The 23341-nt window shown below is 39.5% G+C and overlaps 1 protein-coding gene across 6 annotated transcripts in view; it reads left to right on the top strand.

Annotated features, from left to right (window-relative positions):
• The window catches only part of pard3bb (par-3 family cell polarity regulator beta b), a 273499-nt gene that overhangs the window by 81894 nt on the left and 168264 nt on the right, over positions 1-23341 (top strand). For all 6 annotated transcript variants that reach the window (XM_053234427.1, XM_034304641.2, XM_026912654.3 and 3 more), the window contains one exon: positions 3826-3902. In XM_053234427.1, coding sequence (XP_053090402.1) covers positions 3826-3902 — 77 coding nt within the window. The remainder of the gene's footprint in view (positions 1-3825; positions 3903-23341) is intronic.

Below are 23341 nucleotides of genomic sequence, written 5' to 3'. Positions count from 1 at the left end.
TGTGAACAAACCTCTATATATGTCATGATGCATATTGCGTATCATAGAAATGTCTTTTTTTGAAATTGTGATATATTTTCAAATTCCCCCCATAGCAGGTGCAGAGAGCAGCACTGCTGTGTTAAAGCTGTGTGCCAAAACTAAAAAAAAAAAAAAAGAATTGTGGGAGCGGGAGCAGCCGGTCAGATATGAAGGTCACAAAACAAAATAGCAAAAACATTTCTAATAATGCTCAGTATATTGAAAGTCTACAGTGCAGGCCATTTTATACCAGCAGTGTCCTGTTCATGTCACACTCTGCAACTGTGTCACCTCTGATTCACCACTGTGATCAGCTTGTTAATCCCATCATATCATCCAATCAACACCGTGCCTGCAAATATCATAATACTGTAAACTGTAGTGGTTAGAAGGTCCATGAAGACTTGTATATGGCTAGAGGCTAAAATACTGACCTGATATTCAGTAAAGGTTTTGCTGTCTGTATTTCTATCCATTATTTCTCTATATTTCATCTGTCATGCATAAACATAAGCGTGCTCACTGTCACTATAGTCGTGGAAGAATTGCGCTTGATTACACCATATTAAATAAGTTTTTTCCCCAATCTCTTAGTGTTTAAAATGAAAATCCGTTCATTAAATTTTTCGGATATTTGAATATTAAAATAAGACAGACCCAGACTCATTAATTCAGACCCAGTTTTAATGTAACGGATGGTGCAGCATGTGCTCTATAGTCAGGTTGAGCGTAGGTACAGTGTATAGTGTATATATATGTATGTGGTAGAAACCTAAACACAAATAATAATAATAATAATAATAATAATAATAATAATAAAGAAACCCAGCACAAGACCTGAAATGTTCGTAGAGAAAATGGAAGTCCACAATTGTCACAACTGGAGAAGTAATTTAGATTTTGTTTTTAAGAAGAATATTTTACTATTAATAAACATGTTCGTTTTGGTAAATAATATACAGAAAATCTCATAAAATCTACAAAATTTAATGGTTCTTTAGCTGCCCCTTTTTGAGAATTTGAGGAGTGTTTTACTATCAGAAAGTAGAACATTTTTATAAAGCTAAGAACCCTTAATTACCCAGTGGACCATTAAAACCCCAGCCAGCTCCATCAAACCCCTTCACACGATTCAGAATGCAGCAACACGCCTTGTTTTCAACCAGCCCAAAAGGACCCACGTCACATCCCTCTTCATCTCCCTCCTCTGGCTTCCTGTAGCCGCCCGCATCAAATTCAGGGCCTTGATGCTCACGTACAAGACCTTGTCTGGAACAGCACCCTCTCACCTCAACACTCTCCATGAGGTTTATATTCCCTCCTGTAATCTGCACTCAGTTAACCACTGACGCCTGGCAGTGCCTGCTGAGCAAGGCATGAGGTCTGTTTCCAGAAGCTTCAAACTGACTGTCCCTCAGTGGTGGAATGAACTTCCAACCTCAATCCGGATAGCAGAATCAGTCACCATCTTCAAAAAAAAAAAAAAAAAAAAAAGGCGAAAGACCCACCTCTTCCGTGAACACTTAACTAACCACTGTCTTGTCCACTTGTCCCCACTTAAGGGGGAAAAAAAAAAAATCTGCTCTTACACCTCTACTCTGTGCACTTTGATCCTCTTGCACTCAATTAAAAATCTTGTATGGTGACACTACTTGTATTATTCTCTGCTTGATGTATCGCTTTGCTTGTATTTCCTCATTTGTAAGTCGCTTTGTATAGAAGCACCTGCTAAATTAATAAATGTGAAACCCCTAAAGATCCCTTTGTTTTAGTGTACAGTTGTACCGGGAAGTTAAATGAAATAAAAAAAAAATATATTATTATTATTTTTTTTAATTTTGCATTATTTGATTGCAAAAAGGGTCACAATTGTATATCTTTTTTTTTTTTTTTTTTTTTTACGTGAACTTCGTTTTGCTGCAAGTGTTTCAGTGATAAGCGAGTGTCCAGATTCCGCTAGAAAAAAATTCAATTCTTTTTTGTCAAGTTGAAGTCCCCCCCCGAAAGATTTGATTCACCTTCGTACTATGCAGTCATGTAGTATATGTCTTATTTTAACAATTTTACATTTTTATATTTTCAGGAGTGGGTACTGTCAAATCTCTTTCCCTCTTTTTCCTTATATGTCTGTCTATCTATTTCTCTATCTGTCTGTCTGTCTATGTCAGTCTGTCAAATGGATTTACAGCAACTTGGATCTGAGCAGATGAAGGCTTAACAGCAGCAGCTTGAGAGTTCTGGGATTTGAACTCAAAACGTTCCATTTAGACCAGAGCCTTAACTGCAGAGCCACTCCTGTGCTGTATATCCATCTGTCTGTGTAAATATATTCTTGTTGAAGCTCTGGGCACGTACAGTTTGGAGGCGTTTTCTCTCCCACTGAGCTTGTTATCATCATCCACACAAGAGGATGTCCCTCTACGTCTCAGCGATTATGCCCTTGATGAAGTGGGGTTTGTTAGATTTGCAGCTTTCCACCAAGGCTGTGCTCTCTGTTTTTTAGGGATAATTGTCGTGATGGAGAGGAGCCTCACGATAGCTGGCCCTCTAAGCAGCTGAGGCCTGCTGTAAGGCAGAGTCCCCTTTTTCTCCCCATACCCCCCCTGTGGTGACAGAGATGGAGCCATGACGGAAGCAATCAAGCTCAGCGGAGCCTGTCTTTGCAGGCCAGAAAGAAACATGGTCACTGGAGCATGTAGAGACTGGGCAGTGAGAAGGAGGCAGAACTGGATGACATGATGACATGGTTCAGTGTGATTGGGATCAGTTTGTCTCCTGCTGAAAGTGGGGAAACTCTCTATTTCCCTCTCTACATTTTTCAACTTGCTCTGACTTACTACAGGCTGTAAAAGTTGCACAGGTGTTTTGTAATGATTGATTTAGTTGTGAAGAGTTATTCAGAGAAATATGCCTGCTAGTTGCATTCCCAGTCCCTGAGCAGTCTTTGCACTTTCCTATAGGAAAAAAAATTAAGTCATTTTTGCATGTTTTCCTTCAATTTTTCAGTGGAATGGCTGTTGTTGAACCCTCAGAGGTCTTTTATTGAAAGTGCCGTTGCATGTTTTTTTTTAAAGGTTTGTAAAATGCAACAAATTTGAAAACGTGGTGTGCTTGAGGGAGGCAGTGGCTTGGAATTGACAAAGTATAATGTCAGCGTCCCAGACACCGTCGCCGCTGCTGTGTTTGCTGCTCAAAAAAACATAATATTCCCTTCAACCCTTCTGGCTGTTGCTCTATTCTTTTTTCCCTCTATCCCCCCAACCCTCCATTTTTTTTTAACATGCTCATTGTCCCTAAGAAGTGTATTACTCAGTGTCAGTTTTTCCCTCTCTCTCTCTCTCTCTCTCTCTCTCTCTCTCTCTCTCTCTCTCTCTCACACACACACACACACACACACACACACACACACACACACACACACACACACACTCTCTTCATCTCTAACTAACAGTGTGTGATAAATAAACTGATAATATGCAGAGACATGAAAACAGTGGGAGAACAAATGTGTAGTCATGAAGTGCAATAGTATTTTGCTGTTGCCCATGTTGCTGAAGTTTTCAGAAGTCTCTTCTGATTTTTCTCTACGATTTGGCTTTATTTTTTGTTGACATTGTATTATTTAATGAAAGTTTTTGCCCTCAAGTCACTTCATTAATATTCTATTATATTCGTAATTCTAGGAGTCACTTTTAACCATTGTGATTACACTCTGATTGCAGCCTTGAGATGACTTTGTGTGTGTGTGTGTGTGTGTGTGTGTGTGTGTGTGTGTGTGTGTGTGTGTGTGTGTGTGTGTTTCAGGCACACCTCTCATGGTGAGGAGCAGCAGTGACTCAGCTCTGGGCCCCTCGGGAGAGAACGGACCTGCACAAAGTGAGGTACTTACTAACAGACCAACTCTGTCTCTCTCTCTCACACGCAGACACACACACTTGCATTACTCACATCATACGTTATGTGATATATTTGAACTACTACTGGTATTACTATTGATATTACTGCTAGTACAGTTAGTACTACTACTACTACCATTACTACTACTACTACTACTATTACCATTGCTATTATTACTACTATATTGTTACTACGATCACTAATATTACTATTACTCCTAATACTACTAGTACTCCTACAGCTATCACTACTAGTACTATGGTTACCATTACTGTTGCTTTTACTGCTACTACTGTTACTCCTACTAGTAGTACTTCTAAAAGTATTTAATAATAACAATAATACTACTACTACTAACCTAATTCATCTTTCATACATTAAACCTAAGATCAATGGACTTTACAGAATTCTGCAAATAAAAATTAAGAGAACAAAGTACATGAATATGATCAAAGTCGATGGCTATACTGATGGATCATTGGCTTAGAGAACAACATTCTGTCCTTTTCTGCTGAATTATTCTTTTTTTATCTTTCACGTAAAAGAAGCCAAAAACATCTATAAGCCTTCAGTCCTTTATTTGTGAAAAGATTTTGGGGAAATCTTACTCTTTAATTACTCCTCTTTGTTTGGCATGAAAAGATGAAATAAATGTCGGTTTTGTGTGAAAGTATTTGAGAAGGTAGCATGCCAAAAACAAATATTCATCAACTTTGCTCATTTTAAATCATTTACTTGTATTTTGTCATTTGCTTATATTCATATGTATCCTCTTTATATATTTATATATGTCGTCTTTCACACTACAATAATAAAGAGGGAATGAGGATAGGCAAATGATTCCATTGAATTGGGGGAAGAGTGAAGTGGTAGTGATGGACGGTATGGATGTGTTTATGATGCTTTCTCGAGTTAGCAGAGTGTCCTGTCTATTTGTCTCTATGAGAGCAGTCTTTCCCACTGGTCTGCTTAATGGCCTGATTCCAGATAGATGGAGTTTTTTTATTATTACCATGTTGCTCATTCGAGTCCTTTTATGGGAGCACAGTGAATTACATTAATACACTTCTCTCTCTTTCGTCTCCCGGTTTTCCTCTTGTTTTATTCTGTTTTGGCCATTCTGTTGCATTCTTTCCAATGTTCTCATTTTGGAGATGTTTGAAAATCTTTTTATTACCTGATGACTGGTGCATCCGGTTCATGAAGTAAAGGCAATATACTGACTTTTACTGTCCTACAGAAACCAAGTACTCTGTCAGTAACACTAAATAGTTACTGATAATAAAACAAACACCAAAATATTTTTAAAAACCCTTATAAATACATATGGTCTTTAGCAATACATATGGTCTTTAGTTTGACCAGCTGCCATGTGCACTGTATATATAATCTTTTATTCAGCAAGTCATCTCCTACATTTGTTGCTTTAGTTCCCCGCAAGCTCCATGCATTGGTGCTTGGACCCCGTTAGTGCTACTTGCAGCTATATTTAGCTGACTTGTTTTGCTACAGTAGTTATGGCTTTGTGTTATAATGTCTTCTGTCTTTCCTTGCTGGCACTTTTAAAGCTATCATTTTCTAAAGTCAGAAGATGCTCTCCTTTTTCCCCCTCTTTCTCACTTCATACTTAATTTTGAGACATTGTCTGCAAGGATTTTGCAAAAATGAAACCACCTTCATGAAGCTACTAGCTCACATACTCTGTATGAATTTGTGTAGGTTGTACTGCAGGTGATGCTATTAAAATTCTTTGACCATTTCCACGAATACACTAAGAAGATTGCCTGCTGCAAAGTGCCAATCAGAGGCTTGGACACATAGCATCTTTGTCTGTTTAGTTTGGCCAGCTGCCATGTGCACTGTATAGCAAGCAAAGCCTCTGTTTGCTCCACAATCACGTCATATTGTTCGTGGAAGCCAGCCGAAAGTGGTCTCCGTGTGTGTGTGTGCTGAGGAAGGTGCTGGATAAATTTCTTGTCATCTTGCATTTGTCTTAAGGAACATGTGAGTCATATGTGTAGTTTTTTGCAAGGCTGTGTATTCTCAGTCAGGTCGCTCCTGCAGGATCAAGTGACGTTCTGCTTTTCTTTAAGTGTCTGGCTGCGAGGGCTTGCTCTTTTTGTCCACTTCCTCTCTCACTTGACTGAAGCCTTTTCTGATGCTCCCACTATCACCCTGCTTTTCAGCCCATGTCAGCATCTCAGGACCCGTCTGTCCTCCCCCTGCCCCTCCTTCCATCCTTCCCTCCTGACAGGATCAGGAAACTCCTCTCTGTAGGTGACAGGAATGAGGAGCGGACAGCGGAACGATGACATTGAAGTGTGTTTTCACGCACACAGCTCCACTAACCATCCGGAACGCTCCCCAAAACATTCTCACAGAGAGGGGCTTCCTCCCCGTGCAACCTGAGTAAACCCTCCCTCTTCCTGTGTCCCCATGTTTGTCTCCTCTAGACCTTTTGTCTCTTTCTTTTTGTTTCTCTGTCCTCACTTTTTGTTTGATATTCAGCATGCATTAAGTGGATGGTTGTTTTTGCAATGCTGTTATTATCCCAAGGTTTCTCCACACCTGCGGCCAGCCTCCCTCTCTTTTTCTCTCTCTGTCTCTCTCTCCCTCTCTCCATCTCTGTCTTGATCTTCTGTGTCTGAGTCACCAAGCAGCCATCCTGGCTCTAGGTTTTGTTTTTATTGCATTTAAGAAGCTTTTCATTTTCTACCACATCAGAGATTCAGGCTCTGTGCTGCATCTTGCGCACACAAAGATTACTGGTTATGCAGTGGAATATGGAATAGGCATCAAGGCCAAATGGTAGAATTATGCACATACAGATTTTCCATTTTTACACATTAATGTGGACAGTACAGCAGATGGCATGAATGATTGGAAAGCGTAAAGGGGCAGACGGAAAAAAAGGATACAAGAAAGAAATTATGAAAAACGAGAGTAAAAAACATGACCGTAAGGACGGCAGCATGAGGTTGTTACTGCTTAGTCAGGTGTCTCTTTATCATGCATTTCTCCATTTCTCCATTTAGTTCTACATTTATAATCCCTCCTGTTGTCTCTAAGTCTTTCTTGTGGTTCAGTAAGACTTGGTTACAAAACCTCAGAGCCAGAACATGGGTTTAAATACAGCTGCCTGGCCCAGTTTTCCTTAAGATCTTCTGAAAAAGAAACCAATAAAAACCTTTGAAACGCAGCTTTCGCATCTAACTGATAGTGATGTGTGGCTTCCAGTTTCTGCAAACGTAAACTGGGGAGTTGTGGTCACCCCACCCGTCGTCATCCAGCCTCAAACTCTAAATCACTCCAAGCTCTAGTTTCAATTTAAATTCTGAGACATTTTCAGATAAGAGTTGAGTATTGTAATTTTGGCAGGCATCTCTTTTACTTTTGGAGTATTTCCAGAGCTAGGATTCATGAATGATGCAAAGGAGCTGCCATGTATATCTCATTCTCCTTGGAATGCTGTTGTTGCTCCCTTGAGCTTTAATTAAAGACAGGTGTTGTTTTCCCTTACGGTTGATTGTAGTGCTAGTGGTCATGGTTTGAGTTCTCACTGAAATCTCATTGGTCATGTCTCTAGAGGTGTGCCTTGGACAGTAGTCTCCATTCTTTCCACTTCTTTTTTTGACGGTAACCTTTGAGAGCTCAGATGTCTAATGTGAAACAGAGAACAGTCAGTGCACAATTAATTAGCTTGATTAAAGTAAAAATGTGCAATAGTCGATTGTGTTTTTAGAGGTAGGATAGTTAGCAGCATCTCACTGACACTTTGTACATTATAACAGTGTTGTTCTTGTGTGTCCCAGCTTATTCCATTCCAACTGTCAGAAGTGATCTGACAGTTCAGCTGTTTCAACAATCACTGTGTAAATTCAATCCAGATGTAGAGACCTTGACACTTTGTCTTAGCTAGAGACTCAGATTTCCAATTGGGAAATACAGCAGGATTAACTTCATTTACTGATGTCATCCCAAAAGCAGCCCAAGGCCACACTAGCAGTGACCTCCCAATCCATTCCTAATGTTATAACGCTCCTGAGTTAACTCGTATCTCTAAGGAACTCAGGAGACAGGTGGGTGAGTGAACTGTGGTTTTAGACAAATTAAATGTGAGGTCCAAATCTAAAAATCTATTTCATATCTGCCAGAGGCTACTCACTGTGCTGTATCTTGGCCCAGCCAACAGGGGTGTCAGCTTCGAGAATTCTGTATATATATATTTTCTTCATGGTCCTCATGAGACAAAAATGAATGGTCACTTGAAATGTAAGGCCTATTCTGCATTGGTAATTTTGAAAATGCTCTTTATGTTTTGGCCATACTAGCATCTCCAGTCCATGTCCCAAAAATGTCCTGTCCAGAATGAAATGTGAAAAAATATGACACGCTAAGTGTCTTACCCTTGACCTTTACGTCATTTCCACCAATTTTTCTTTTTGGCAACATGACCATAAAGCATGATTTCTTGCATGCCACATCATTCCTCATCTGCTATACAAAGCAGTCAAACATAGAATTAACATACATAATACAGAAAATAGTATCACAAGTTCGGCCATCTTGGAATTGGCAGTGATGGTCACATGACAGTCATATGTCTGGAAAAGCTATGTTTTCCCTTTATCCACACTATAACACAAATTGTTTCAGCAGATTCAAAAAAGTCACTTTACTGTACATGGAAAGGCAAGAAGAAAATTAAACTGCAGCTTTTTTTAAAAAAAATCAGGATGATATTGAGGGGCCAAGCACGAAGAAGACAGAGAAGTTGCCTCAGTTGTTTTTGCGGTGAACTAGTAGTTCATCTTCTTGTCTTCCACAGTTACGGAATATTTTGCACAACACTCACTACTGTACACCATACTGTGTACTGATGTCTTGTCATTATGATCTTATGGAAACACGTTTCATCAGAATCATTCAGTATTTAATTCATTTGGCAGTGAAGCTGTAAATCTTTTATTCAGCAATCCATCTCCTTCATTTGTTGCTTTAGTTCCCCGCAAGCTCCATGCATTGGTGCTTGGACCCCGTTAGTGCTGCTTGCAGCTATATTTAGCTGACTTGTTTTGCTACAGTAGTTATGGCTTTGTGTTATAATGTCTTCTGTCTTTCCTTGCTGGCACTTTTAAAGCTATCATTTTCTAAAGTCAGAAGATGCTCTCCTTTTTCCCCCTCTTTCTCACTTCTCATATTGCTGTAAAGTTTTGTATGAAAAGACACCTCAAATTAAAACTGTTCTGCATCTTGCATAACTGTCTACACTCACAGTCTGCTAATACCAATTCAGCTACCTCTTTTTCAGCCCAATGGGGGTAATTAAACTGGCACTTTTCACAGATGAAGGCTCTCTTAAAGGGAAGGTGGTGAAATAATGCACATTCCAGTGTGTGTTTCTGTGTGATTAGGGGGGTTCTATTTAGAGGAACCTGACGAAACACATTTTGATTGCCTTATTGTTGTCACTATAAAACTTTGCATCTCATTTACTTGTAATTTCCGTGTTAAGACACATGCCACTTGCCTTGGGTCTCAATACGAGAAGCTCAATTTGCAGAGGTTTTCCTAACTTATAAGAACATCTTTTGCATCTCTCTGTAAACCTGTGAGTGCCTGAGATGCAGCCACTGTGACCAGATCATTCCTTACTCACTGTCCTTCAGCTTGGTTGATGTAGTGCCTGCAGTTAGGGGACTTTCGTCTGCGTTTCCATGTAGTGATATTCTAGATGCTCCAATTCAGAGAGTTAAAAGAAGAACATGTTAATAACCTAAAAGACGAATCCAATCCTAGCTTGATCGAGTACAAGTATAGCTGAGGGTGAGCATTTTTAGATCCTAAATTACCTCATGCCAGATGCTCAGAAATAAAAGATCTAAGATGATGCATTGGGTGGTGTTTTAAACCATGGTTTGGAGGTAGTCTTGAACCTTTTGCAGAAAGGAATGGTATTTGTATTTTTGGAATTGGTTCTTCTGCCATGGGAAGCTAGAGGAGGCATTTCTATAAGAGAGTCAACTTTACGTGTGAACCTTGTGAGGTTATAACCTAAAGGAAATGGCAAACTTTGAATGTAAGAATCTCCTAGATCTCGTACTGGATGTGAAGTACTTGTAGAAACCTAACTATTTGTGCAGAACTGCCTTCATGTTTTTAGCACTATGTGATGGATAGTCAGTGAATGTCAAAGATTGATGGGAGGCCCACAGTTGGAGGATTTTTTGTAGGTATGTTGATCAGTCTTGATCAGTCAAGTTTTAGTTTCTATAACAAAGGCAATGGAGTGAGCAAAACCAATCTATGTAATCCCTCTATACATATAGAATAAGAGTGGACCAGTAACTGGCCCCTGTGGAATACCAGTAAGATCATGTGGTGTGGTCATCTTTTCTGCCTGATGCATGGAATACAAGCTTAGTCTTTCCAGTGATACCACATGACATACACTGACAACGCAACTCTAAGTCTTTATTCATTGTACTGATCTTGAAGATATGATGAGGACCAGTCTTGGCACCGTTCCCAAGTTAGAAAGTGTGAATATAATAATTTGATGATTCACAGTGCCAAAAGCACGTGGGATAAAGACTGAAGATGTGGATTTTGGCCACGAGTGTCTGCTGTGCAATTTTAGTGAAATGATCAAGCTTGAATTCAGTTGTACTGGTGGGTCTCAAAGAGATTTTAAGTAGAAATTAGTTTCCACAACCTCCACTTAACTGAAATGATAGACGATACTGGGATTCAGATTCCAATTATGACAGGGATCCTTCGAAAACACATGGTGGAGAAAGTACAAGATGATGGGCTCTGTTTGAAGAAAGTATAACTATTGTGATTATATCAGCATAATGCTAATTTGTCAGAGATTTATGATTGTGCATGCATGAATACTAGAGATAAGCGAGATCCTTCTACCTCTAAAATACTGATGTAAAATTGAATCATATATCATTATGAAAATGTCACTGCACTGAACTACTGATGCACTCAGGGAAGTTTTTCAGTAATTTTTTTTATTTTATTTAAGAGCATTAGAATTAGAGGAGTGCTGCACCTAACCATGATAAAGCTCTTGGTAGTATATTCATTGTAACCCAAACTTTTTTTTTTTTTTTTTTTTTTCCCCCTCTTTCTTTCTTTCTTTCTCTTTTTTTTTTTTTTTTTTAATAAACAATTACACAGATTTTTCCTAGGGGATTGCCTATGCCAGTGGCCAAGAATATCTGCTACATGCGCGCTAACATAGTGATCTTTATTGCTTTAATTTCGAGTTTGCGTTAGGACCACAAAACTTGGGGTTTGTTTTTGATATTATGTAGGTCCTCAGGCACAGACGAGCAGTGTTATAGAATTCTCCCTATTTTTTTTCCTCTGTGGATTGCAACAGGTAGACCCCCTTTTCTCTGCCTTCAGCAGTTCATTTGGTCATCATTTGGCCTGCAGCTGCCACCCAGTTAAAATAGACTACCTGGATACTTTATTATAAACACCTGTACCCTGGCCATTCATGCGATTATCCAATCAGACAGTTGTGTGGCGGCAGTGCAATGCATAAAATCATGCAGAGATTTAGTCAATGTTCAAATTAAACATCAGATATGATCTTTGTGACTTTGACATGATTGTGGCATGGTTGTTGGTACCAGACAGGCTGGTTTGAGTATTTTCGAAATTACTGATCTCCTGAGATCTTCACACACAACAGTTTCTAAAATTTACACAGAATGGTACAAAAAAACCAAAAAACATCCAGTAAGTTTGCAGTCCCTTGTTGATTAAAGAGGTCAGAGGAGAACGGCCAGACTGGTTTGAGCTGACGGGAAGTCTATGGTAGCTCAAATAAGCACTCTTTACAACCAAACCTTGTGGCAGATGGGCTACCTCAGAAGAAGACTGCATCCGGTTCCACTCCTGTCAGTCAAGAATTTGGGACTCTGAGGCTACAGTGGGCAAACACTCACTGAAACTGGACAGGTGAACATTGGAAAAACACTGCCTGGTCTTTTTCCAGTCTTCAACTGTCCAGTTTCGGTGATCGTGTGCCTACTGTAGCCTCAGATTCCTCCTCTTAGCTGATAGGAGTGGAACCTGATGTATGCATTGTGATGCTGCTACATGATTTGAGTGTATGCCATGCCTTAGATTGTATACATATTTAATGATAACATTAAAACCACTGACAGGTTAAGTGAATAGCATTGATTATTTCGTTACAGTGGAACCTGTCAAGGGGTGGGATATATTAGGCAGCAAGTGAACAGTCAGTTCTAGAAGTTGATGTGTTGGAAGCATGAAAAATGGGCAAGCATAAGGATGTGAGAGTCTTTGGCAAGGGCCAAATTGTGATGACTAGATGACTGGGTCAGAGCATCTCCAAAACGGCAAGTCTTGTGGGGTGTTCCCAGTATGCAGTGGTTAGTACCTACTAAAAGTGGTCCTAGGAAGGACAACTGGTGAACAAGGTGACAGGATCACGGGCGACCAAGGCTCACTGATGCACATAGGGAGTGAAGGTTAGCCGGTCTGGTTCAATCCCACTGAAGAGCTACTGTAGCACAAATTACTGAAAAAGTTAAGGATATGTTAGAAAGGTGTCAGAACACAGTGCATCGTAGCTTGTAGCGTATGGGGCTGCATAGCCACAGACCGATCAGAGTTCCCATGCTGAGTCCCATAAACTGCCGAAAGTGCCTACAATGAGCAAGTGAGCATCATAACTGGACCATTCAGCAATGGAAGAAGGTGGCCTGGTCTGGTTAATCATGTTTTCTTTTACATCATGTGGACAGCCAGGTTCTGTGCGTCGCTTACCTGGGGAAGAGAGGGTACCAGGATGCACTATGGGAAGATGACAAGCCGGCGGAGGCAGTGTGATGCTCTGGGCAATGTTCTGCTGGGAAACCTTGGGTCTTGGTATTCATGTAGATGTTACTTTGACATGTACCACCTACATTGTTGCAGGTTAAGTACACCCCTTCATGGGTTACATACCAGTTCAGCAGGATAATCCGCCCTGCCACACTGCAAAAATTGTTCAGGAATGGTTCGAGGAACATGACAAAGAGTTCAGGGTGTTGACTTGGCCTTCAAATTCCCCAGCTCTCAATCCGATCGAGCATCTGTGGGATGTGCTGGACAAACAAGTCTGATCCATGGAGGCTCCACCTTGCAACTTAAAGGATCTGCTGCTGACATCTTGGATACCACAGCACACCTTTAGAGGTCTTGTGGAGTCCATGCCTTGAAGGGTCAGAGCTGTTTTGGCAGCACAGAAGGGACCTGCACAATATTAGGCAGGTGGTTTTAGTGATATGGCTGATCGGTGTACATTATGTTGACTTCTTCACATGTGGTGAGCAGTGCACTGGAGGAAATACTATGAATTTATTTTGCCATTTATTTTAGCCCAAAAGACTAGATGCTAAAGAAATTACTCTGACATCATAATTTTTTTTTCCTATATCACATCATGCCAATTCAGATGCACTGTAGAATTCTTTCATTTTGCTTACTGAACAGTATTTTCTGTAATATCTAATGCCACTATTCCGTTTGAATATTACATTACAACAGTTTGAGCTGAAGCATGTCATAAATCTCCATCTTAAATGTACTGAGGTCAAATATTTAAAAAAAAAAAAAGTAAATGCACAAAGCAGTCTTCAGAAGACATTAGCGGTACTTTTTGTCTTATGCTAGACTCAATAGATCTTGTCATGTTGTTGAGGGATTGAGCTTAGAGAAGGTTAGTGCTATTTTTGCTGTCTCCTGGAGCAGTGAGAGGACAAGACCCACGGTAAAGCTCATAAATGTAGACGTGGAAATTGCACGGTTCAGCAGTGCCATTAACATGTCACTGTCTGGACTTATTCTCAAGTTCTTAAACTTTTATGTACTTTTATTGCATTAATATCACCAGCATCAAAGACTACAGTGCTGAAGGGGAAGAGCAACACCTAGACTAGTCTGAGGTGGTGGCTATTTCTGGAGGAGTTTGTATGTGCTTTTGAGGCTCTTAACAGTCTGACAGTCCAAATTGTGGTCTCAATGTTGGAACATGTTGGGCAGAGCTCATGAAAGGAAAAATTCATGCTGAATGACATGCCTGTTCATAATAAATATATGATGTTCTGAGTTGACTTTTTTTCGGTTAACGGTTCTTTTAAGTTGGTCTATTTTCACTTTGGTTAAAGGTTTCCTACATTATCCGCATTATCGTTCAACTACCCCCTGATAGTGGTGCTGGTAGGAATTAGCTCTTACAGCAGCACTTTAGTCCTTTAGTCTGTCCAGCTCTCCTCGTCTTTATACTCTGGTCAAACAGATCATGTTCCAAAGCTTCAACTTTCATGCTAATATTGGTGTCCTCGATCAGTGGCATTGTCCTTGTCATCTTGTAGCTCGATAATTAGCCGAACCGAGTCTCTGCCGTAATACCTGCGTCATATAGTTGCATTGCATTCTGTAACTTTGAGTCCACCGTTTGCTGTCCTCACTACTTCTGTTCTGGATATGACGTTAGACATTGCTCTAACCATTATTCCTTATGTTTGAGATTGTCGACATTCTTTTTCTCCTAATAGTTCTCTTTAGTGTCCACAAGAGAAATTTGATTTGTATGACAACAGATAATAATAAAATGCACAATTTACAAAAAACAAAGAACAATAAATACGATTTGATTTAAAGCATATTAAATTAAGCATATTTCTTACTTAATATTTGTATCTATTGCTCTGAGCCCTGGGAAGTCTATACCATGTACCTGAAGGTATATTTATAAATTCTGATATCGCTCTCAATATTCTCAAGTAAAATCAGCAAGTGCCATTCTTTGATAATCTTGCTAGCTACTTCAACCACTTTATTTAAGCGATTTCTGTTCCTGACCTTCAGCTTACCATATGAGGATATAAGACCAAATGTTAAAACTGGCTCAGTAACAGTGAGTAACACTCAATAACAGTAACTATTAAACGCCATTGTAACTGCGCTAGCAATAACATTGTCCCCCGTGATGTCAGAGCAGCGCACAACCACAACTTCTCACAGGATTAACAAACATACAGCACCATCCAACAATTAAGCGCATCAGTCATATTTCAATATAAACTTATTTAATGTGTTTCAGGGAGAACTTTTCCTTTAATGCAGCCTGTCGAAAGCTTTCAAGTATACACTATGTGGCCAAGAGAATGTGGACACCTGACCATCATACACATATGTGGTTCGTCCCCAAACTCTTGCCACAACGTTGGAAGCGCATAGTTGCATAGGTTGTCTTTGTATTCTGTAGCGTTACAATTTCGCTTCCCTGGAACTAAGGAGTCCACACGTGTTCCAGCATGACAGTGCCAGGTCCATAAAGACATGGTGTGCCAAGGTTGGTGTGACTTCAACCCCTCTGAGCGCCTTCGGAATGAACTGGAACGTTGACTGCACCCCAGGCCTTCTCGCCTGCTGACATCAGTGCCTGACCTCACTAGTGCTCTTGTGGCTGAATGATCACAAATCCCCACAGCCATGCTCCAAAATCTAGTGGAAAGCCTTCCAGGAAGAGTGGAGGTTATTATAACAGCAAAGGGGGAATAAATCTGGAATGGGATGTTCAACAAGCACATATGGGTGTGATGGTCAGGTGTTCACAAACTTGTGGCTATATAGTGTATGAGGTTCTATGTGATTTTTTTTAAGCATTGTCAGAGACAAGCCTAGCTGCTTAATTTTACTGTGCATGCCCCTTTACCTTTCTTTCCCCTATACTTTCATCTGTTCTTTCATACCTTTCTCCTAAAGGTATTTTTTTTTTTTTCTCTTATCCCTTTGGTCCCTTTCCCCCACATTCTTTGTCTTACTCCCCCTTTTTCGGGGACAGTGATGGTGACAGCTAGATGCCTGCTCCCTGTGTTCCTCCCCCCAGCTGCCAGCACACCAGTATGTCAGTCATGAGAGAGTGAGGCCTGAGAAATGGCAGCGTTGGAGCTCACTAATGCACTCTGAGCTGCTGCAGCCTGAGAGACAGACAGAGAGGGAAAAGGTAGCGAGAGCTTCTGGTAATAGGCCCGAGTAATTGTTCAGATTGTCACTTGGCCTTTACAGGAGAAATAAATGGGCCATAGAGAAAGAAAAGGGCCTGCAGCTTTGCCTCTCCTGCCTGTGAAAAACTGTGGCAGGTTTTTAAAAGATCTGATGAAAAATATTCTTCACATCACACTGAGAGTTTAAATAGCAGCTGATTGTACAGAGAAACCCCACAGTGCTGGCTATTGGCGGACATTGTTTGAAGCAATTTTATTTTTAATCTATCCGGTATTAATCAGTATTTTAATTCATAATGGCTTTCAACTTTTAAATAATTCAAGTACTTCATATTCTTTCATCTTGATAATTAGGTGGTCTAATTTTTTTGAAAATTATATATTTATTAATTGTTTATTTTTTAATCAAGCAGTAGTCACAGCCTGCATTGTAGTATTTTATATCTGTAATTATATTTTGTTTTCTCTTTGCTGTGTACAGAGGGTTTTGTTTTCAGATCAGGAATGCACCCTGTGTGTAATCTTATTCTAAATATAAATATATATATATACCTATATTAATATATGTTTATATATAACTATATTAATATATGTTAATAACATTATTAACGCTTTCTAGCTTCATTTGTCTGGGAAGCACATTGCTGAAAGATGATGGTGACTGATGCTGATTGCTAACAAAAGAGCAATTAGATTTAATAGATAGAGCAAGGATGTCCTGAAACCCTAATCTTTTAAATAATGCTGTCTCGATTTTTCTCCAGGCTGTCACAGATTCATCATTTATCCTGACATTTGTAGCTCACATCCACGCATAACAAAATCTGGTACAATGTAGAAGTGCCATATTTGTTTATTTGCCTCATTTCCAGCAGTAACACAATGCTCTTTTTTTAAACACAGGGCTTATTTTACCTTACCCTGATGTCATATATATATATATATATATATATATATATATATATATATATATATATATATATATATATATATATATGTTTATTTATTTATTATAACATTATGGTGAGGAGGTGGAGTTTTGGTACATATCGTCCAGTGTTTGGAGAATTCGCGCAAGACCAGGCATGCCCAGGCCTGTAGGGACATGGTTGTGACATGCAGGTTTATTTGTGTGTTTGAGGGTCTCTGCAGCTGCTAATTGCTCTGGGAGTATTTTCCGTAACTGTGTGCCCCAGGGTTTAATAGTTAGAGCCTCACATAGTAACAGTAACTCTTGTTACTGTAAATGTATCACTTATACTACAACTGTCTGGCACTTAGAGGCAGTAGAGATCTGTGTTGTTAAATATCCTGGGGTCGTGTGTTCACTAGTGATGCTTCATAAACATATCAACTGTTCTAGTGTTGCTTACAGGATGTCTTACAGAGAGCATTTTTAGATTTTATGTTTCGGTTAGATACTAGCTTCAGTAATGCATACGGTAATATTTTATTAAATGAGGTGTTGTGCTTGATTACTGTAAAAAAGGTGCTGATTATTTTAAACTTCCTTAAGTCTCAAAGAGTCGGCATCGTCCTAGTGCTAGTGCAGTTCATATTTACAACTGCTGGGTGTAAGATGTAAGGATTTTTTTAATGTGGGTTGTTCTGTCATTTTTCCACTGTAAGGATAACACAGTGTACTGTAATGTTTGCAACTGGTAAGTCATTGCGCATTCAGAGAGAATTCAATCTGTTTCCTAAAGTGCATACTACACACTAAATAGAATGTCTTAATAGTATTGACTCTTAATAGGTATCAATACTTATACTTAATCAGTCAATACTTAATAGTATTGATATACTATATACTATTTAGTATGGTAGTATGTGGTATTAGAGTATTAAGATTAGGGTATTAGGATATGATTATCTACCTCTGTTATTGTATATTTCACAACATGACACCTATCGAACGAGCTAGCTTACATTAGCCAGCTAGTTAAATGCAAGCTCTTGTTGTAGTGGAAAGGGTTCTGTCTGCTCTGATTTTTCAGCATGGAGTTTATTGAATCATCTTAGCTAGCTAGTATGGAAAACAAAGCTCATGTCTGGTCACTTCCTGGGGTATTTTGTTACCTGATTTGTGTCCTCCATGTACACTGTATAGCTAAAAGTATGTAGACACCTGACCATCACACCGTTATGTGCTTGTTGAAAATCTCATTCCAGATTTAGTCCCCATTTGCTGTTATAATAACCTCAACTCTTCTGGGAAGGCTTTACACTAGATGTGGAGCTGCGGGGATTTGTGATCATTCAGCCACAAGAGCATTAGTGAGGTCAGGCACTGATGTTGGGTGATGAAGCCTGACGTGCAGTCAGCATTCCAGTTCATCCCAAAGGCGTTCAGTGGGGTTGAGGTCAGGGCTCTGTGCAGGCCACTTGAGCTTTTCCACACCAGCCCTGGCACACCGTGTCTTTATAGGCATTGCTTTGTGCACAGGGGCATTGTCATGCTGGAACCTGTTTGGGACTCTTAGTTCCAGTGAAGGGAAATTGTAATGCTACAGAATACAAAGACATCCTAGACAGCAATGTGCTTCCAACTTAGTGGCAACACTTTGGGGAAGACTGTTCCCCAAATACTGGTGTGAAGGTCTGGTGTCCACAAACTTCAAAACGATCTGTGTTCTCCGGCCCGTCTTTTAGCTCACTAGCAAACGATGCCCGGCTAGCTTGCTGCAGAGCCAAACTTTTTTCTGTGGTTAGAGTGTGATTAAAATATGACACAGCTGGGCAATGACGCATGTGTTTGAAGATTCACCAAATCTGACTCAACAGCTTTAACTGTGAATTTCTGTTACGGGATTGCTAGCATGACTCAGAGCAGATTGGGAACCTTACAGGTATGGACAGCTCAGTAGCCCAGTCACATGGGGCAAGCGGATTTCATATCCAGGCTTTTACATTTTGTCCCCCCCTCCCTTGTTTCATAGTTTAACAACCAGAAAAAAAGACTCCTTATTAGCTTTAGCAAAACAAGTGTTCATATGGTTTGTATGTTGAAACAGTATGCGCTTTTCGATGGCTACTCACTTCTGCTGCCTGCTTCACTACACTCATCGGCCAAGTTACGATCTGACTGACTGAATGATGTTATACTACTACATGTAATATTCACTGTTGAAACACTATTGAAACTGAGCAAAATAAAGTCCAGCACCTAGCTGTCATACCATTCTCATGGTAGCAGAACATGTAATTACCTCACAGTTAAACATACTGAGAGAAAATAAAGACAAAGCCAGCCAGCTTTGAATGATCTTTTATGTATGATGACTTTTTGCCGAGGTTGCAAATACTGTGAGCTGCATTAGAAATTTTGTTATAATGGGAAAATAATCATATACTAGTTCACTTCTCTGTAATAAGTCTTTTTTCATGAACAGTGCTAGCTAACTAGCTCACTGTACTTTATTACCTATTGCTTTTTAGCCTGGTCTGTTTCTGGGCAACCAAAACATGGCCCTGGGACGCACTGCAGCTTCAAGTTTTAGAGAATTTTATTTCCTTTAACTGAATATTGATTTTATTTCCTTTTACCAGAAAAATATTTGACACACAGCAGCTTTAAGTGAATCTTATTCAGATTATGTCAATCACCAGAGTCTTTGCTCTGCTTTTATTGTAATTAATGGATAGCCTTTAATTAATGATATAACCTTCACTCCTACCCTATAATAAAGGACCTGGCCGGGAGCCGGGAGTAGTAGAGTTTTAAAGCAACACTGATCGACTACATTTCAGAATATGGAAACGACGCTGGGTTCAGCAGTGATGCAAAGCTATTAGAGCAGACAGTCAGTGCTAGAGCGTTGGATGTCCATTGAGGTAATTGCATTTTAATTTGTACAATCTGCTAAATGCTGTTGCTAATGCGTTCGCTAATGATTTCACCCGAAATTCTCAGGCGCGTCCTTTATTAGACCGCACACCGCTATGCTTTGCTGTACCATGTACGGTATTTTATGCAAATCTGCAGCCTCTGTCCTTTTGAAATGTATTTCCAACTCCCTCATCTAAACACTCTCCTATAATCATCATCAAAGAGACATAGAAATTAGAGTGAATAGACCTATTTGTTATTATGTGCATGAAGCTAATAGCAAGGTGCTGTGCAGCATGTGCGCTGCTAATTTTTTCCAGCCTGTGTTGGATACACTCATATGTACACACACACGCGCGCACACACACACACACACACACACTGAGACATCGTACATTAGTGTGTTTGTCTTTCTTTTGGCTTTGTCTGCCGTTATCTGCGTCTCTGTGGGTGTTCGGCCCTCGTTTACTCTTGACACATCATTCATTAGAAAGGGCTCAGCACAGGTAGATCATGCTGCAAGAGCAAATAAACCCAAAGACATATGTTCTGTCAGATCATCTGCCACCGGCTAGATTAATCCATTCTTTACCCTAATGAGAAATATCACTAAACCGTGGTTAAAACAGCCGAAGCTAATTAGTAAATGTGAGGGAATGATCAATTGCAGGCAGGAGATACTAATTAAAATGAATTGTTAGGGTAGTGCTTGCGTAGGGTCTTCCAGACGTTTGTTTTTAATTTTTTTTGAAAGTTGCTGGGCCGTCTCAAGTCCTCATTAATGAGGATGTCAGAGTGAAGCTATCTATATTCATGTGAATCATGCCATTGGTTGTCACATCACTGTTAATTCATTGCATTGTCTTTTTAAGAAGGTGTGTGTCATGCTGTTGTTATTAAATTAAGCTTTTGGGAGGCTACACCTTAGCTTCTCTACGAGTTACTTACTGGACAATAATTTCAAGCCTATTTGTGCTTTTTTAAACGGAAATAGACATAATGAGCATACTGAGGACCTTGCAACAATATATTTAGTACCCATGACTGATTGGCAAAAGCCCAGGGGAAAGCGGAGTCTTTATGGCTAGAGCCTGGAGTTGCAGGCAGCGTTTAGTAGAAAGCAATTGATTTGCATGCTGTATTGAGAGCCTGTAGCGCATGAATATTCCGAGTTCCGGTCGACTCCACAGCTGGGAGAAGCCGAGACCAATTGCCTGCTCACCCCAGGTCTCTGATTACACACACTACATTTTCTTCCTGCACCTGCACCTTTATGCTTAATAGTGGAATATCTTCATGCCGCCTTATGCGGTGAATACAAAAGCATATTATTGCAACCTGCTGGGATTTAAACATGTACATTACTCACTTCCTGAGATTTTTTATTTTTTTTTAACAGAAACTCGGTGTCTGTCCATTAGAACAAGTAGATAATATTTCCACGGGGAAGGTAATGAAATGCAGTGGAATGTAATGTTCACAGAATTAAAGTCCTTTTCCTTTCTTCGGAGTGCACACTGTTACGTCTGTTTGGATGAAACGAGAAAGTATCTCCATGCCCCAGTCCCTAATGCTCTACAGTAGCTCTCTCCAGGAAACACTCTGGGGACATGGCTTTGTCTTGATCAATGCTGATGGGGTCAAAGGTTAGAAGGAAGTACATCAGGGCTTTGTGCTTGCATTGACCCCTGCTGCACTTCCTGTCCAACATGAAAGTGCCATGATTCATTGCTACTGCTTGAGTATAGCGACCCTCACATCCAACTCACATTCGTAATGCTACATGAAGCAATTACTGAGGTGTGACAATTAATATCGTACACCATCGTACACAACTCAGTGTCTGAACTCTTTGCCCCAAATTCACACTAGACATGCCATGTAGTGCGCTACTGAGCCGATAACATGCTTCATTATCATTAAGAAGACTAACACCGATGTGTAAAAAGGTGTCAGTGAAACATGGGGGATGTGGGTAGCTGAAGTTGGGCCAGCTATAATTACAGAGCAGCTCATTAAAATGTGACATGAGACAATGAGACAGTGAACAAACAGCATTTATGTTTTTTTTCCGTGGTAATTCATGAGTGTCATTATTATATAAATGCTTGACTACACAATCAAAACATCTTTGTAGATAATGATTTTACCGCATATAGAATGTAGAGGTGTGGGATTTGAATGCATATACAGTACTGTGCAAAAGTCTTAGGTACATGTCAGAAACGCTGTAGAGCCAAGATGCCTTCAGAAATAATGAAATTAAAAATGTTTCTACATAAAAAAACACTATAAAGAGCAGTAAACAGTAATAAATGAAACAAAGTCAATATTTATTGTGATGACCCTTTGCTTTAAAAAAAAATAAAAATAGTAGTCACAGGTACAATGTGTGCAGTTTTATAAAGAAATGAGCTGCATCTTGCAGAACCAGCCACAGTTCTTCTGGAGACTTTGACTGTCGCACTCACTTCTTATTTTTGCAGCAAAATCCAGCAGCCTTCATTATGTTTTTTTTTTTTTTTTTTTTTTGTGGTCTGAAAAGAAGTGTCTTAATATGCGTGATATGCTGCTTTCTTTACTGACATACAAACATTTTTCTGTAACATCTAATTTTGTGCTGGAAAACTAATGTTTGGAATCTAAAATGTTTTTGTACTGATGCTATAAGGTAGAAGTCATAAAATGAATATCTATAACAAAGTTTATACTAGAAAAATAGTGTGCCTAAGACTTTTGCACAGTACTGTATATGGAGATTATTCTTTGTTTATGCACATTAGTTTACATTTATGTGGGATTAGGTTTAATGTAAGTTTAGCGGAGTCACAGAAGATTAAAATGTTTGTTACTGCTGTTGCAGAAATAAGGTACATGCTGTCTGAATTGACTTCACTTTTACTTTCTTCATACTGTAGTTAAAGGGACTACCTGACTAAGATAAAAAATAAATAACTATTCATACATCTTTAAATAAGCCTGCTCACCTCTTACCATGGTACCGCTATCGTCTTTCGAGAAAGACTTCTAGATTTGAATGCTAAGGGAAAAAAAAAACCTGATGACGCAGTTTGGAGGTGGAAAAATTTTCTCTGACAAGTGTGTTTGCTCATGGTATTTTGCGGTGGGGATTTTCCGTCTTTGTACGACAGCTTTGTATAATTTGTGCTGCTTATTTTTGAGATGGAACTATACAAAATTGAGAATAGTTGTATAACATGGCAACTATTACAAGACAGTTTTAGATCAGATTTTGCTGTTAAGATTGCATGATTTGCACAGCTTGGACCTGCTTACAATAATGACATCTTTGAAGATATTGCCTGGACCTGCTTGCCCACACACAGTCTATTGTTCAAATTGTGTTCTCTGATTAATATTTAATTAGTAAAGCTATTAATTACATAGTTATTATGTAGTCGTATACCAACACGCTCTTGCAGACCAACACTGCAAGAAGCACATAATAAAATAGTCTGTTTGCTGGAATACATGCCACATAATTGCTGACCCTTGTAATGTCTTTCATATGATGGTTGTCTCATTT

The sequence above is a fragment of the Pangasianodon hypophthalmus genome, chromosome 5, assembly GCF_027358585.1.
Source record: "Pangasianodon hypophthalmus isolate fPanHyp1 chromosome 5, fPanHyp1.pri, whole genome shotgun sequence".
NCBI lineage: Eukaryota > Metazoa > Chordata > Actinopteri > Siluriformes > Pangasiidae > Pangasianodon > Pangasianodon hypophthalmus.
This window is presented reverse-complemented; position numbering and strand designations above follow the sequence as displayed.